This window comes from Gavialis gangeticus, unplaced genomic scaffold (assembly GCF_001723915.1).
Source record: "Gavialis gangeticus isolate Ggan-Ray unplaced genomic scaffold, GavGan_comp1, whole genome shotgun sequence".
Lineage (NCBI taxonomy): Eukaryota > Metazoa > Chordata > Crocodylia > Gavialidae > Gavialis > Gavialis gangeticus.
In genome coordinates this window covers 48,615,152-48,630,741 of record NW_017728994.1, presented here as the reverse complement: position 1 = coordinate 48,630,741, position 15,590 = coordinate 48,615,152, and the positions used below count along the sequence as shown (strand labels likewise).

At 46.4% G+C, this 15,590-nt stretch overlaps 1 protein-coding gene across 2 annotated transcripts in view; it reads left to right on the top strand.

Moving 5' to 3' along the window:
• Positions 1–15,590, top strand: part of SH3PXD2A (SH3 and PX domains 2A) — a 331,374-nt gene that overhangs the window by 203,619 nt on the left and 112,165 nt on the right. For both annotated transcript variants that reach the window (XM_019502762.1, XM_019502761.1), the window contains exon 6: positions 10,645–10,673. In XM_019502762.1, the coding sequence (XP_019358307.1) occupies positions 10,645–10,673 (29 nt within the window). The remainder of the gene's footprint in view (positions 1–10,644; positions 10,674–15,590) is intronic.

Below are 15,590 nucleotides of genomic sequence, written 5' to 3'. Positions count from 1 at the left end.
GGGTTCCTTTTTTTTTTTTTTGGTGCCTTTCCCCCCCGACTAAAGGTTTGGAGGAGGGGAAAAACATAGAGAAAGTGAGTGTATATGTGGGGAACCACCCTGATTGTTTTCAGACATAAAAGAGCAAAAAAGTTACAAAAAGTTTTTAAAGCAGACCTTTTTTTCATTTCTTTTTATGTTTTTCACCTTTTATTCACCCCACCTTAGTGTTCATGTAGCTGAGTATCCGGATATTTCATTCACAGTTGATCTGTATTAATATTGTCTCTGGCACATAGGAATGGAGGGTCTGATTTGTGTTTTGACACCACTGTTGTGTGCCTGTGGGTGAGTGAATGCAGGTTAAAGTTCAGAACTAGCACTCATGGAAAACTGACTCCTGGCTAGGCCTTCAACATGCCCCGGGGCCTGGAGCCAGACAGTTAAGATGGTTTAGTCTCCCCGTCTATAAACTGGTGATGAAGTGGCTGACTCTCATTAATGGTGGCTGATTTTTGTTGAATATTCATGCTGCCACTTAACAAACTGGGTGTTTCCCCCTTTAAAATCATTCAACATATACATAAATATTTCAGCTGAAACAGATAGTGGGAACTCAATACCCATTAGGCAAACATATCCTACAACGTGTAACCTGTCAAGTACGGGATGTGGCATATGGGAAAATCAGGCTCAGTGAAGTATTTACTTAATTTGCTTATTTCCGCTGCAGGGAGGAAGTCAGAGGCACCGAGGACATTATAGCATTTGTAGGTAATTTCCCTTAGAGCAGTAGCATTTTCAGATGAGGGCCCTTCTCTCATAGCTCATGTGTGGCAAGCATCACTTAGCTAACATAAATCAGGATTAAATTGCTTCTAAGGACTCAAACATCTTTCTAACGGACAAAGGACAAGGAAAGCTTTTACCCACCAAGCTTTTGAGGCTCCCCAAGAAAAGAGCATAGACCTGGTGAGTCCTATTAAAGTTTGGTCAAAGAGTGTAACTGTCTTTTTTATTAGAGCCCACTGGGGCACGTCACTGAGATTCAGCAGTGACTTTTGCAGAGTACACCCAGTAAGAGGTGCCATGGGAAACCGAAGCAAGGATCCACTCGACTAACAGTACAACAACCACCTGCACACGCGTTTTAAGGTTTAGTTCAAACATGCTAAATAACGCGTCAGGCTTTGAATGCAAATTTCTGCCGCCCAGCAGTGCCTGCTCATTTCTGCTTGAGGGCTGATTAGTCAAAGAGGTCAAGAAAGTACAGTCAGCGTTTTGAGGACAAAAAGCAGGAACCTGCTGGCACTTTCGTAGTGTTGGGAACAGGGGGGTCCCCAGCTGGTATAGAGCCAGCATAGCCAGTTCCTATGTCCCTTTCCTGCAGCCGGTGATTCAGGGGGCCTGTTGTGGGTCGGGGTTGTTTGGTGACCACAGCACACTTGCACTCCAGCTGTCCCCAGCTGTCATGTGCTTTGGGGACAATGGCCTGTTTGTGCAAGTTCGAACAGCTCCCAGGCATCTCTGCACTGTGCTGGGGTAGGGCAGGGGCTGGGGCAGAGAGTCTGGGAGCCAGACGTGGTTGCTCTTTGCACGGCTTCTGTGCACGGCTGTGCTTTGGGAGAGAACCACCCTTTGCTAGTCCACCTCCAGGCTCCAGCAAAGCTGGCTGAGCTGTCTGGCTGTCCCTGGAGCAAGCAGCTTGATGGAGAAGCAAGCCAGAAAGCATCCAACACTGCTATCTTCCCTTCCCTGTGATCACTCACACTGCTGTGTAACTGCTGGGGAGGTAGAGAGGCAGCAGTGCTACCGGCTCCATTCAGCTACTGCCATGACTCAACACATTTGCTTTGCCCACGTGCATATTTTTTCTTAATACAGTTGCTATGGAGGGTCATATTTTAAGCCTTTAAATGCCCCACTGATCCTTTTAAATGCCTGAGAGCCGTGGGTTGGACGCTGCTTTTAGACGGTTGCAAACTTGTACAAATCCTGAAAGACCAACAAGAACAACAAAAAGTCAGGCAAAGAATTGTAAACAGTTTCTCCGTATTCAGAGTGACTTTTTTAAATCAGATTATGAAGATTTCTGTGAGAGATTGTTGGCCAAAGTCATTTCAAAATTGCAATGTTAATTTATAGGTTTAATAAATACCCAGTCATCAGTCTGGGTACAGGCTCTATAGGCATGCGCGCCTGTGTGCGTGCTCAAAATATTGAAGACCCCGAGTGAAGGCAGCCACTGGAATGGCAGCAGCCCAGGGAGCATTAACATGATTAGTGGCTCTGACCTTGTCTTCCACATTCAGCTTTACTGATATTAATAATTTACAGTCATAAAGTGACACATCACCAGTTGCTGCGGGACAGAGGAGCCTTTGGCTGCCTCACGAGGGAGCTGGCGCAGAGGCTCTTGCAGAAGTGGGCCCTGGGTAAGGTAAATACATTTTTCTCTCCCGTGGAGAAGCTCACCACGTGAGGGGATAAACAGGGTAAAGCAGAAACAGATGGGGATGTGATTCTTAGGAAAGATCTTGTTTTTGTACTGCATCTTTCCTGGAAAGGGCCTGCTGTAAACACCCATGTTGTATTTCCCAATGCCGGGTGACCCCTGCAAAGGAGCATCTCCCGACTCGAACTGAACATCACCACGATGTCCCAAGCCCTCCTGGTCCTGCAGAGTGGCCTGGGGTGGCTCATGGGGCAGGGGTTCGCGGCTGGAGTTCTAGTGCTGCACATCCTCCAGCCTCGTGAAACGTGGAGCACTTCACAGCAAAGCTCGCTCCTCTGCCAGGAGAGTAACTTGATCTCACTAAAATAAGAAAGCGGAGCAAGTGTCTGATTCCAGATGCCTTCGTGCTGAGTCAAGGTCCTTACCCAGAGCCCAGTCTCTGCCCCACTGCAGACGGACCTGTAAGAGTTGTTGGAGGGATGCACACCTGAACGCATGTCGAAGGGGCTGCAGTGGCCAGTTGTCAAACCATGTGGATCTGCCTCAGGCCAGATCTGAGATCTGCATGGGGTTAGTTTGCCCCTGATGTTGTCCCTCGTTTCTCAGTGCTTGTTCACAGGCAGAATTTGATTACAGCCATAAAGGCCAAGTTCCCACTGCAGCCAGCCTGTGCCATCCGTGTGCGGACGGCTCCCCTGTGCGTGCACATAGTGGAGGCACAAACCGTCTCTGATTTGTTCTTAGACTTTGCTGGGCACAACTTAAGTCAAGGGCAGAGGTAGCACTAAAGTACAGACCTCAAGATTTGTCCCACTGAGCATAATCTGAGCACAGATGCGAGTCAAAAATCACTAGTAGCCATGCAGGGTGTGTGCAGTATATCTGTGCTACTCGGTCCCACGCCAGCACTTGAGTGGTGCTGCATAAACTACAGGGAGGCACTGGAGAGACAAACTCACCTCTTCAGGGGTTCCTCCTTTCTCTTACGGAAATAATTACACAGCGTCGTCTTACCTTGCTTAGCAGCAGAGAGATTTCAGGCCAACAAGAAATCCCTGTGTCTGAAGTCAAGTCATCGGATTTTTTCTTTCCCCTCAAGTCCTTTTTTTTCCTGCGGCAAGGAATTCTGGAGCCTGGGACTTCTCCGTACCATCACAATGGGGGCCTTTCTGAGACCATTGAAAAGCTTGACCTCTGTTCAGAAAGGGCGGATTCATGTTCAAGAGGGTCCACAATGCAACAATTTATATCAGGAAATGAATAAAATGCTTTTTTTTTAAATAAAGCCCTCGTGTTTATTTGTCTTGGGGAGAGTGGGATGGGATCAACTGTGCTTTTTATGATTTGCTAGGCCAGTGTGCTTGTGAAACAAAATAATGGAAGGAGAGGGAAAGTGTGCATGTGTTTCTTTGCATTCCTGCTTGCTAAGGGACAGAGTTAGAACCAGTTTAAATGCACGTGATAAGCTATATGTTGCTCAGAGCCGAGGACAAGTCTTCTTCAAGGCTGTATGAGAGTCTGATCCAGATGCTATTGAGAAAGGAGTTGTAAGAAAGGCAGCAATCTTTGTGAATCCAGTCTGCAAACCATATCAGCCTTTAGGAGGGGGAAGTTACTTTATTCATTAATAGGCAACGCTGTTTCTGTCCGTCTGCCAAATTATGGAGCGTGGTTGATAGAGGAGTTTGTTTGCAGTGGCATCCATGCTAGCGCCATTGATTCCCCACAGCACCAAATGCTCACAGGAACTGAGGAGCCTGGGAACATAGACGCCTACGGTGTATTTAGACAAGAGTTGGCAAAAGCCAACCAATGTGAGCTGATTTTAATTTATGTATTTATGTATCAAAATGCTCTGGAGGATGCAAATTAACTTCTTCCGCTCGGCGCCTGCTGGTGTTTCACCTCCTTTGGAAATCAGGATGACAAACACTGGTAGATGGACAGAAAGATTATTTACTCTCCCCGTGGCTTCTGTCTCTCCTGATGAAACGCTTGGTCTGAAGCTTCCCCTGGCACTACGGTTCAGCGCGTTGTGACAGCTATTTTCTACACCCCGCGCTTTACGGCTGCTACTTTCTTTGGCAGTGGAAGGACATCGCTGTCTGAAATCTGTGCTAAATGAACAGAGGCCATTTCTTTCAGAAAGACATTGTGCTGAAAGACTGGCATTTGTCCGTTAATGAAGAAACCCCATAAAATTCTTCCTGATGTGGGTCTGTTACGGGGCCCCTTCATGGCAGGGGCGAGAGGTGTACAGGACAGAGATGAAGTCTTCGTTGACTCCGCGTATACCCCTGCAAAGTGGTGAGGCCACATGAATGCCTGGACTACCGGGAGATCTGCTTGCCATTCACTGCAGACCTCCGCAAGGGTAGCACAAATACGGTGGCTGCCACTCCAGGCTCACACTCGGCATATAGCTGTGAAGGACCACTGCACTCTGAACTACCCTAAACAGCCTTTACTTGGAGGGGATGCCTGTTTGCATGGTCTCCCAACTCCTCCACAAGACAGCTGCAAAAATCTTAATTGCACAGCTTCTGTTTAGCAGTCGGGAGAAAGCTTCCAAGGCCAGCTCCCAATCAGATCTAATGAAACGCATGGCTGCAAAAATATGCAAGTTCCATTATTTACCCTTTCAGCTTCTCCACAGCGCGGTGGTTGTTCCAGCTTTTATGGAAGATGTTCGAGAAAAATCCTGTCTTCGTTACGTGCCCTTCCAGTCGTGACATGACTTGTCTGTATTTCCTTTTACTGTGTGTAATTGAATGTGACATGAATGACAGTTTCCAAAGAGAGGCGCTCTGCAAGGCATCCGCATGAGATTGTTCATGTGTCCTGTAGATTGCAAGTGGCAGAGAAGTCCAACGGGGTAATAATGTAGGACACTTTGTACACGGCATAGAGCTCCCGGATTGAGTAGGAGTAGAACTGAGTGGGCCAAAATTCATCTTTCTCTTTGAAGGCCTGGAATTGCCCAAAGCCAAACACTGTTTTGCCTACCAGCGGGATTTTCCTATCACTTCAGTTGATGTGAATTAGGAGTGACCACATCACATCAGTGGACATGTACCAGTGTAAAATGAGCAGGTGTAGAGAATCAGCCCCCATTTCCTGTTGCCTCTAAGGGAAGCAGAGCATGTTCTGCACATGGCAAGAGGTTCTCAGACTTACTGCGCGCTCCGGTGTCATTGCAGTGATAGGAGTACTCGCCGTCTGTTAGGCTGTGGTTCAGGATCAGCTAGGGGCGTTGCTGAGCAAGCAGGCTTTAGGTAGAAGCGGTGCAGAACATGATGGGAACAAGACCGGAGACGTGCTGTTTCCCTTCCTGGGCAGAGTGGATCTGGGTTAAGAAAGGCAGGACTCTGCTAAATCCTGCTCCTAGTTTTACCCGTTGGCCTTGAGGGGGGAGAGCTGGTAACAGAATATGGACCGTGGTGTTTGCACTCGTACAGAAACAAGCAATTTTAAAAATCACAATGGGAAAGGATGCGAAGCAAAGCAGAAAACTGTCTTCCCTGGGCATCTACAGAAATGGCATTGAGCTTTCCCTTGGCAGTTGTGTTTAGATGTAGAGCCCAGTTTTTATTTTATTTAAGAGCTCATAATGTGCTAGGTATCACATGTGATGCAGGAGAAGATGGAGTTGGTTCCCTGAAGAATTTTCAAGTGAAGTCCTTGTCGAATAAAGCATTTCCTTTACAGCCCTTGGCATACTCCGGCACTTCAGACTCAGACCAGCTCCCTCTGAAGTGATGGAGGTGTGCGTTATCAGGACTGTTGCTCTTTTGCATTGTCATTTAGTCTAGCAGGAAAGAAGGAACCGGTGACAAACATTTTAAAAATAGAGCTAGAGCGTAGTGGGGTCACCACCTCCAGCTGCTGTTCAACAGCAAGGACAGGCACATCTCAGTGGAGGTAGAGAAAAGAAAGGAATGCATGCAACTTAATTAAACCAATTGCTTTCCATGTCCCCTTTGCCATTGCAAAGCTTTGTATTTCAGCAGTGGCAATCTCCCTCATAGTGAAGAGTAGTGCTAAAGAGTACTTTGGTTTTCAAAGTGTCATTAAGGAGATTCGGATTTTGTTTCAGGTTCTTGTGTGTCTGAACCACTTGTGCTCGGGGGATTTGATTCAAAGGGATTTGTTTTGCCCTGTTCTTGTGGGTGGAATCCATCCCTGTGCAAAGGACCAGCACAAAACACATGCACTATGTGACACTGGAGGACCTAAGAGGAACTTCAGAGTCACTCAGATCTTCCCCTGAGTTGGTTTGGCTCCAGGACTCATTTATCTGAACCACCAAAATTTGAGTCATTCAAACAAGACATCTGGTAGCTGTCATGGGAAATATCTCCCAGTATGCGATTATTACATTGTTCGTTCCGAGAGGCTGATGTTGTGATCAAGGCACTGGGGCAGGGCCCAGAAGATCTAGGTTCTGTCCCTAGCTCTTCCTGTGAGACCATAGATGTGCTGCTTGTATTGTCCCCTCTGTCCCCCTCCTGCAGAACGGGGTATGAAAGCTTCCTTCCCCCTCCACTGTCTCTCTCACCTATTTGCAATCTAAGTTCCTTAGATCGGGGACTGTCTCTTACTAAGGGTTTGTAGCCAACTAGCTACAGCTTGACTTCCTAGAATTACTGTAATACAGATTATGGTTATTAATAACAACAGTAATAGTAGCACAGAAGACATGGAGGATGCTTTACAGATACATGAAAAATAGCAGGTCCCTACCACTGGCAGCTTGCACTTTAAAAGAAACTGACTCTGCAAATACATATTAATGCTGGAATCCATGCACACATTAACTCGATTAGACTATTTTATATGACTCAAGTGAATCAAATGTGCAAGGATTCACAGGGTTGAGACTTAAATTAGACCTCACACTGTAAGGTATGACAACGTACAGAATGTGGAGGGAAGGGGTAGGTGGGGATCAGGATAGAGAGGATGTCTACTGGGAGAAAAGTAAGTTTGAGGAGGTGACGAAGGTTTTGGAGTGAGTAGAAGCAGGATGGAGCACAAGACAGAGCAGACCCCAATGCCAGGGGAGAAAAAAGTCAGAAGCTTTGTCCTTGTCGAGTCTCCATCCCTGGAGGTGTTTAAGACCTGTCTGGACAAAGCAGTGGCTGGGATGATGTAGTTGGGGCTGGTGTTGCTCTGAGCAGGGCGTTGAACTAGATGTGATCTCCTGAGGTCCCTTTCAGCCCTAATTTTCTGTGATTCTGTGAAGCAGAGATGTGGGTGTACTGGGCCTCAGTATGATCCCACACTAGTCAGATCATGACTGTTTAGGTGGAGTCAATGGTGCATGTGAGAGGAGGAGAACCACAGTGGAAGGGGTAGTACTGGGCGGGAAAGAGCCAGGAAGAGTCTGATAACGACATTTTTTGTCTTCTCCAGCCTGATTCCCCAGTAAATCCACAGGAGCTTTGTGCATTGTTTCAGCCTGGTGTACAGTCCAGTGGCACTGTTAGACAACTCAGTGTTATAGGCTCAGTTGTGCATTGAGGTCAAGGAGAGTGGAAGGTGCCATACATCTCATGGGACCAGTTATGGGTCTAGTTTGCCCTGCATGCTTACCATGAAGTGAGCATGGACACATTTGGTCAGTCCGAGATCCCCTAAGCCTGTGTCCTGTGCAGTCAGATTCCCTGGGTTTGAACTCAAGCCACATCAAAAGAAAACAATAATCATCATTCCTTTAATGAGCTATGTAATTAATAGTGTCAGAGTGATGTCATAGCTGTGATGGTCCAGGAGTTACACCAGAGGCAAAGACCTGAAAAAGGTCTTGCAAGAAAAACCTTGTCTAACTTTATCCCAACTATGCAATTAGTCTTCTAAAAGATGTCACCTAAAGAAATCCTTGCCTCCGGTGTAATTAGGGAATGTGGAGAGGGGAATCTTACTCTTTTCTACCTTTAGGTAACTTTAAACACTTGAATGAATCAGCCTGGAGAAGAAGAGAACAAGGTGTTAATTGGCAGTGTCTTGGAATTATCTGCAAATTGGACTGAAAGACAGGGAAAGTTTGGAGCGGAGATTTTGAAATCTAAGAATTTCCCTCTTTGTGAGCATTGTGCTGCTCTGGGGGTAGGTCCAGCTGGAAAAGCAACAAGAAAGATGCTGAGCAAACAGTTTGCTCTTGGCAAGGGGTCAGAGCTCAGCCAGAAGATGAGACTACACAGGAATGAGTACCTGGGAGTTTGCAGGATGGGATGCAAGGACCATCACCTCCTGATTATTGTGGCTGCCTACAGCAGCCTATTTTCACTGCACTTAGCCCAGAGTAGCCTCCCTCAAGTTTGTTCTGGCTCCCTACATTGCACTGCTAGAGGCATAGCAGTGAGGAGCATCTAACAGGGAAAACCTTACTCCAAGGACTGTTTAAGTGCTTTATGTTAAATAGGCATTGGAGTGAAGACTGGAACTTCACATCTCTTCCATCACAAATTAGGCCTCTGTTGCCTGGTGGCTAGCACATCCACCTGGGAGATGTGGGTGCTCATTGTATCAAGCAGAAACTGAGGTGGCCGTTACTCATGAGAACTAAATCTTGAGTTTCCAGATGGCAGAGATGACTTCAAAAACATGCGGGAAAGAGAATTCATTTCCAGATACATTTCTAGTTTTAGGGGGCATGTGAACATTTTTGATCATCCCCTAAATGTTCTGAGATTTGCTTAGAAACATAAAAAATGAGGGCTGGAAGGGACCTCAGGAGGTCACACCTAGTCCAACCCCCTTCTCAAAGCAGGACCAGCCCCAACTACATCATCTCAGACAAGAGTTTGTGTAGCCGGGTTTTAAACACGTCCAAACATGGCACACTGGTGGCTCATACACTGCTTATTGTCCACCGTCTCCCCCAGCCTTTTTTGCAGGGCTGTTGCTTAGCCACTCGGCCCCCAGCCTGCACCGGTGCATGGGCTCGTTCCCTCCTAAGTGCAGGACTTTGCACGTGTCCTTATCGATATTGCAGTTTTCCTGAGTTGCATGATAAGGGTTGGGATAACTGGGTTTCCAATGGAGTTTTCTTGGTTCCAGTCAACAGCCCAGTGCAGGAACAAGTAAGCTGCTCCATCCCCAGAGAGCTCACAAATGAATATGCCTCCATCTTGCTGTGGGATCTGCACAGGGAGATTGGCTTCTGACAGCATAAGCCACTTTCAGGATCTGAGTCTACAGCCGGGATTTGAGGAGAAGCCTGGAGGGATGAGAGGAAGGAGCTACCAGGGGGAAATACTTTTTCATGCTTGTTCTAATTATTCTCATCCCATGGTTCTCAGCCTTTTCACACTCAAGGCACCCTTTGTTAGACTCAAGGCACAGCCTGGAAAATGCCAGCTCTTTGCTTTCACTCTATAGTAAAAAACACTGAAAAATCCCAAGATCAGAATATTTTTGATGCTGCAGATTCATGCGTGAAATCTCTGGGTATATCTCGCAAATTGTGCACTGGCATTTGCACCCCAAACCGTGCTGGTACGGTAATAGGATCTGATAGCACCACAGCACCTGTTGAGAATCACTGCTCTAAACCATTTCCCACACCTCCTTTCAGTTGTGATTTCTCTTTCACATCTTCTGCCAGGAGCAGAAGGCAGCAAGATCCTTTTAACTTGTGAAACCACAATAAAAGCAGGAAAGTTGCCGTCTCCCTCCTGCAAACAAGAACTAAGTTTTCCCCTTTAGAAAAGACAAGTGTTTGACAGAGATAACCAGAAGGGCTGTGGGTTATGCAGATGTTAATTAGCATTTGAAAGGAAGGGGGCTCGGAGCAGTGTAAAAAAGATGACTGTAGCTGCTGCAGGGTGCAGTTGAGATGCTTTTGCCTCTGTAGAGGAAAGGAAGCAGTTAAGTCAGTTTAAGTGACTTAAATAGTTTGATTTCAAGAGCCAAAAATGACACCCTGCTCCCCTGCTCGGTGGGTTGTGGATGGTTTGCTCTGTCTATCCGATCACATGGTCCACTGGCCCCTAGTGCTGCAGAAGCACCAGCTGCGACTGCTCCCGCTGCTGATCAGGGTCCATCCCAGCCTGTGTGTCAATGCCTTGCAGCCTCAGCCTCCACTTGAAAGGAGGGAGCACCCAGGCTGAGCCCTTGAGTTTATGGGTGGGGATCTGGGACACACCCTGCTGCTCCCCGAGGCTGCAAACCTTAACCATGTCTATCTGTTGTTGTCTGTTTTTCAGGGAATATGGATCCTCCAAAAGGAAATCAGGTAAGAGACCAGCCTTTCTGAATACTGCATAGCTACTGGATGGAGGGGGGGCAAAGAGAGAGAGGGCGGGGGGAAGAAAAACACCTTTCTCTTTATTTCTTGTTGTATGAAATTATGTGGGATTTAACTTTTCTTGCTGCTCAAGTCTGTTGGCAATAAAGGCATCAAATGGTTTTTGTAGCTGCGGAGAGGGGAGAAAAAAAGTCTGTCGAGCTGTAATTTCAACCAAAAATGTCTAACCCCCTTCTGCCTGTGTGAAGGCAGTGTCTGCTCCAGTCGAAGAGGAGAGCTGCCGTAAATGAACTCCTCTTTTGATCTGTCTCTACCTGAGCACGTCACTAAAGAACTCCCCCAGTTTCTCCGTGGGGATGTAAGGATACGGCTTTTGTGTGGCTGGAGCCTTATTTTTGTAGCCCAACAGCTCCTGTTCTCCAAGGGGGGAGGTGGGGAGATCTTGTAAATACCTTTATTGTGGAGTGGTTTTTAATTTTTTTGGGTGGTGGACGGTGCAGGAATCTGGGGTGCAGGCGGCTCCGAGGCAGTGGCTGGGGGTGGTGGTGTTCACTACCTTTTGGATTCTGTTGCTTTCTGTAATCCCAGTTTGAAAATGTAAATCTAGACTTCTTTTTTCCTCCCTTTTTTGTCTCCTTTTGCCCTTTCTATGCAGCTCCAGTGACTTATGGACAAAATTAAAATGACTTACAGTTTTATGTGCAGCTGAAAGACTGAGACACCCTAAATCAGATCAGTTAGGCCTGACTCTTTTGGGTTTTTTTCCCCTCCCCCAAAGGTGCTGACCACTTCTAAATTTTGGATTTTGATTCTTGGGTGCTCTGAACCCCTAAGAATCAAATCCAAGGTATCTCCCACACTGTACCCCAAATCAGTAGTGACTTGTGAATACTCCTGGTCTCTGTATTTGTAAAATGTGTGGTGGGTGGGGAGCCAGGATGCTCCCTCTGGGAGGAGAAAAGGTTAATGTGACATCCTTGTGGGAGAGAGGGAAGGGGAGAGAAATTGCTCGGATTGATTAGTCTGTTAATTATGACTGCTTTTATGTTGCAATCCTGTAATAAGCTAAGTGGTATACTAATGGGTTGCTGTTAGCTGACCCCACTCCTGTGGATATGCTAGAAGGGCCCTGCAAAACCATCTGATTTCTATCTGCAGGTCAAGGGTGGTGCCATGCTTTAGACTGAGTAACTGCTGAGCTGCTCTAGGTGATTATGGCAGGGCAGATGTAAGATGAGATACAGCTCTGCTATCCTACATCTTTTCTCCTGTAACAGTCTTCATCATCCTCACTCTGTACAAAAATTGTGTGTGGTTTACAGAAATCCTGCCCTCTCTAAAAGGGCGACTTATACTCGACATCTAGATGTGCTTCTTAGCAGGCATGCTGTCCCTAGTATTTCAACACAAGACTTACCTTCACAACACTGGGACTAAATTGGTAAACGGTATCCTCTTAATACAGGAGGATACTCAAGACATGGAGCAGTCTGGGTGAAAGCTGGTATGTGAAGTAGGGAGTGCTGTCTTGTAGTTGGAGGTCTGGACAACTGGGTGATTTATCTCTCAAGATGGCACACAGCTATAAAGTTTCTTTCCTCTTTCAGACTACAATAAAATAATATGCAGACATGTAGAGTGAAGATCTAAAGCCCTCCGAGGCATATTTTCCCTCCCACTAAAGGTTAAACCTGCAAACTGCTTGTTGATGAGGCATTTATATATGGAAATGGCTATCCAGCCTACCCTTCTGATGGTCATAATGCATTCTTTCCCCTGTAGTCTGTTTAAACAAAACCATTTTCCTCCTGCTAATATTTGTGCTAATGCTCGAAACAAAATACTTCATCCTCTTTCAAGCTTTGCAACTCAAACATTGATTTAGCTTATGTGATGTGTTTCCACTTGGTTTTGTTTTTATAGTGGGGGGTGGGGGGGAGATGCTTCTTCTGGGCTTTGTGCAAAAGCTGTGCCTTTCTGCATTGAGATGCCTTTTTTTTTGCCCTCTCCCTCTGTAGTTAAGAAGCAAATACAGGCCCTTTCTTGGCTGAGTCTCTCTCCTATATTATTGCTGCAGACCCCCATGGAGCCTGCCCTCCAGGGACAGGTGCTGTGCTGCCTCTAATTTCACAGGTGTCTGTAATATTGGCCTTGTTTGCAAAACGCACATTAAGCTAAAGTAAATGCAGGCATTTGTGGGCTAAAGAGAAATTGAAATGTGGATGATTGGACACTGGAAAATGGCCAGGTCCGAACTGCTTAATTAAATGCATTTCTATGAGCAATGAATTTGTATTAGCAAGTTGGTGCAGTTCTGGGCTCTGATATCTGTGCTTGGAGTCTAGAAACAGGGGCTCTGACCTGCACTACAAGTCGCTGGGCTGAACTGACCCTGGCATCATTTTTTTTTTGAGTCAATACTTGAGCTAGGGAGGAGTTTGGTCACTGTGCCTCAGTTTACCAGCCGCCTGCAAATGAGACTGGCATTGTCCCTTACAGGACTAGATTGGACTGTGGCCTGGGCTTCTGCCTGTAGGTGTCAAATATCTGGGCTCAAACCCCCAGGGGTCCTGACCAGGAGAAACAGGACATTTCCTAATGTCACAGGATATGCTAATGGTAGCAGTGGCATTGGACTCTTAGATTACAGAATGCATTCAAAGGTGATGGGTTCAAATCCCATTAGAGTTGAGCTCTTAACAGTTACTTCCTCTGTGATTCTATACATAAAGCCTGGGCTGGGGTGACATAGTCAGGGCTGGTCCTGCTTGCGGGGGGGAGGGGGTTTGGACCTGATGTGACCTCCTGAGGTCCCTTCCAGCCCAAATTGTCTATGATTCTGAAACATCTGAATAGGTAGCTTAAAAAAAAATCTTCCTCTGTGCTTTTTAGAAAGCTACACCCCTCCATAAAACAAGGGAACAAATATCTGTGGCCCAGCAACTAAAGCTAGTTTGTAAGCAAGTCTTGAGCCTCAAGTCCGAGATGTGCTGGAAGAAAGCTTGGCCCCATAAATGCTGTGAAGGCACTGCTGGAATTCGGCACCTGTTGTACGTGCCGCGCAAATGGTGGACACAACAGGAATCTGATGAATGTCTGTGGAGACCGCTGCCTGCTTTATTTGTCAAATGCTTGCTATTCAGAGCCCAAAATAATCTAGAGTGGGTTTCCCCTCTTCCTCCCTTAGAAAAGCAGTGGGGGGACTGAACAGAGTCATAGAGCTTAATGAATGGGTTTTTTTTCTCCAACACCTGAAAGACTTCACACATCAGCTGCAAATGTCTCCTTGTGATGCTGTGAATTGGGTACAGCTGTTTGCACTAGTGGCCTGATTGGGTTTTTTAATGCTACCTTCTGCAAGGCATTTGGCTGTCTGAGCACTGCTGCATGGCAGGAAGGCGCAGGCGTGGGTTGGGGTCTCATTGTGCTACACTCCTGCCTCAGACTGAATTGAAGCATAACTATTCCGGTCTCCAAGTCACTGGAGTTGACGGAGCCCTGCTGAAGCGAGTACGAATTGGCCTGGGCAGAGATTTGCTTGCATAATTTGGGCCAGTGTTACTAGCACTTATTACTTGGGATTTCTTGACTCTTTAAGACTTCCCCTGATATGCTACAAGATTTGCTTCTCATCTGTCTGGCTTATTGGTTCAGAGGAGGTGAACTGTCGGGGCTGGATGGAAGTTGCTATATTCTGGGCCCATCAGTCAGCTGTAAGGAGGCCCGACACATCCCGTATGTTAATAATGCATGATCTCCGTTGGCTTTCTTTGCTGGGCCCCCAGGGATGAGAAGGAAGGAAGAAGTTATTCTCCATACCCAGATTAGGTTGAGCCAATTAACCAAATACATGTGGAAAGCCGCTAACCATATTTATTGCCGTTTCTTTCTGAGCATCCATTCTCCCGACCTCTCTCAAAGACGGAGAGGGCAAAGTCTACCAGTGGTTATTTGCCAGCAACATTACAGACTGCAAATTAGGTTAATCCACTTTCCAAATCTAGCAAATTCCCATCTGTACATGGGGGGGGGGGGACTAATTAACCCTGAAGACATTTGCTAATCCTGCAGGAGTGTAAAGCAGGTTTAGTGCTGACCTATTCCCTCTGTTGAGTCCTCCAGGAGGTGCTGTTCTGCTGGGTGTTCGGCTAAGAGAAGCGTAACACTGAAGTGCAGGCATGCTTCCTGTCTCCAGCCCCAAGTTTCTCTATTTCCCTGCCTGCCTTATGCCAGAAACTGTTGTCAGATCCTGCCCATGCTGCACGACAGAAGCATCTGAGTCATGGCATCCTTGAAGGCTAGGAGCAAAAAAGAAACTGGGACAGGCACCAGAGCTTTTTTTTTTTCCCCATGGTGATGACTTTTTTTTTTTTGGCATTTAAGTGTTAGGGGGAGAGAGTGGAAGAAAAGCTGGGTCTTTCAAAGAATGACCTTCATGTTGGAGGCTCCAGGAAGTCAAGCCATTGCTCTACGGGGCACAACAGGCTGAGACATGCAGCCCATGGTTTTGATTCTAAATTGTTTTTCCTATTGGGACCTTTTCTGTCATGTTTTTTACGTAGCAGGGTGCCACGTGGGGCTGGGGGAAATAAAACGAACACTTCCAGCTTCTCCTTGATGAATTGCTGTCTTAGTTGACTTGGGATTTGTTTTTAAAGGCATATTTGGCAGCTGGTTTATTTTAATAATTTTTATCTTGCATGTGATGTAACAGATATTTGAATATGGCAGGGTTTATCAGTTTTGTCTTTGAGTTCACATTAGTATAATGATAGCGTTGAGTCTCTAGACTGTTTCGTGGGGTGCATGTATGCATTAAGCATATATAAAACTTAGGTTGAAAATCTGGCTAACTAAACTAAAAGAGCCAGTACATAAAATGGGGAGGAAGGAAGGAATGCTCAA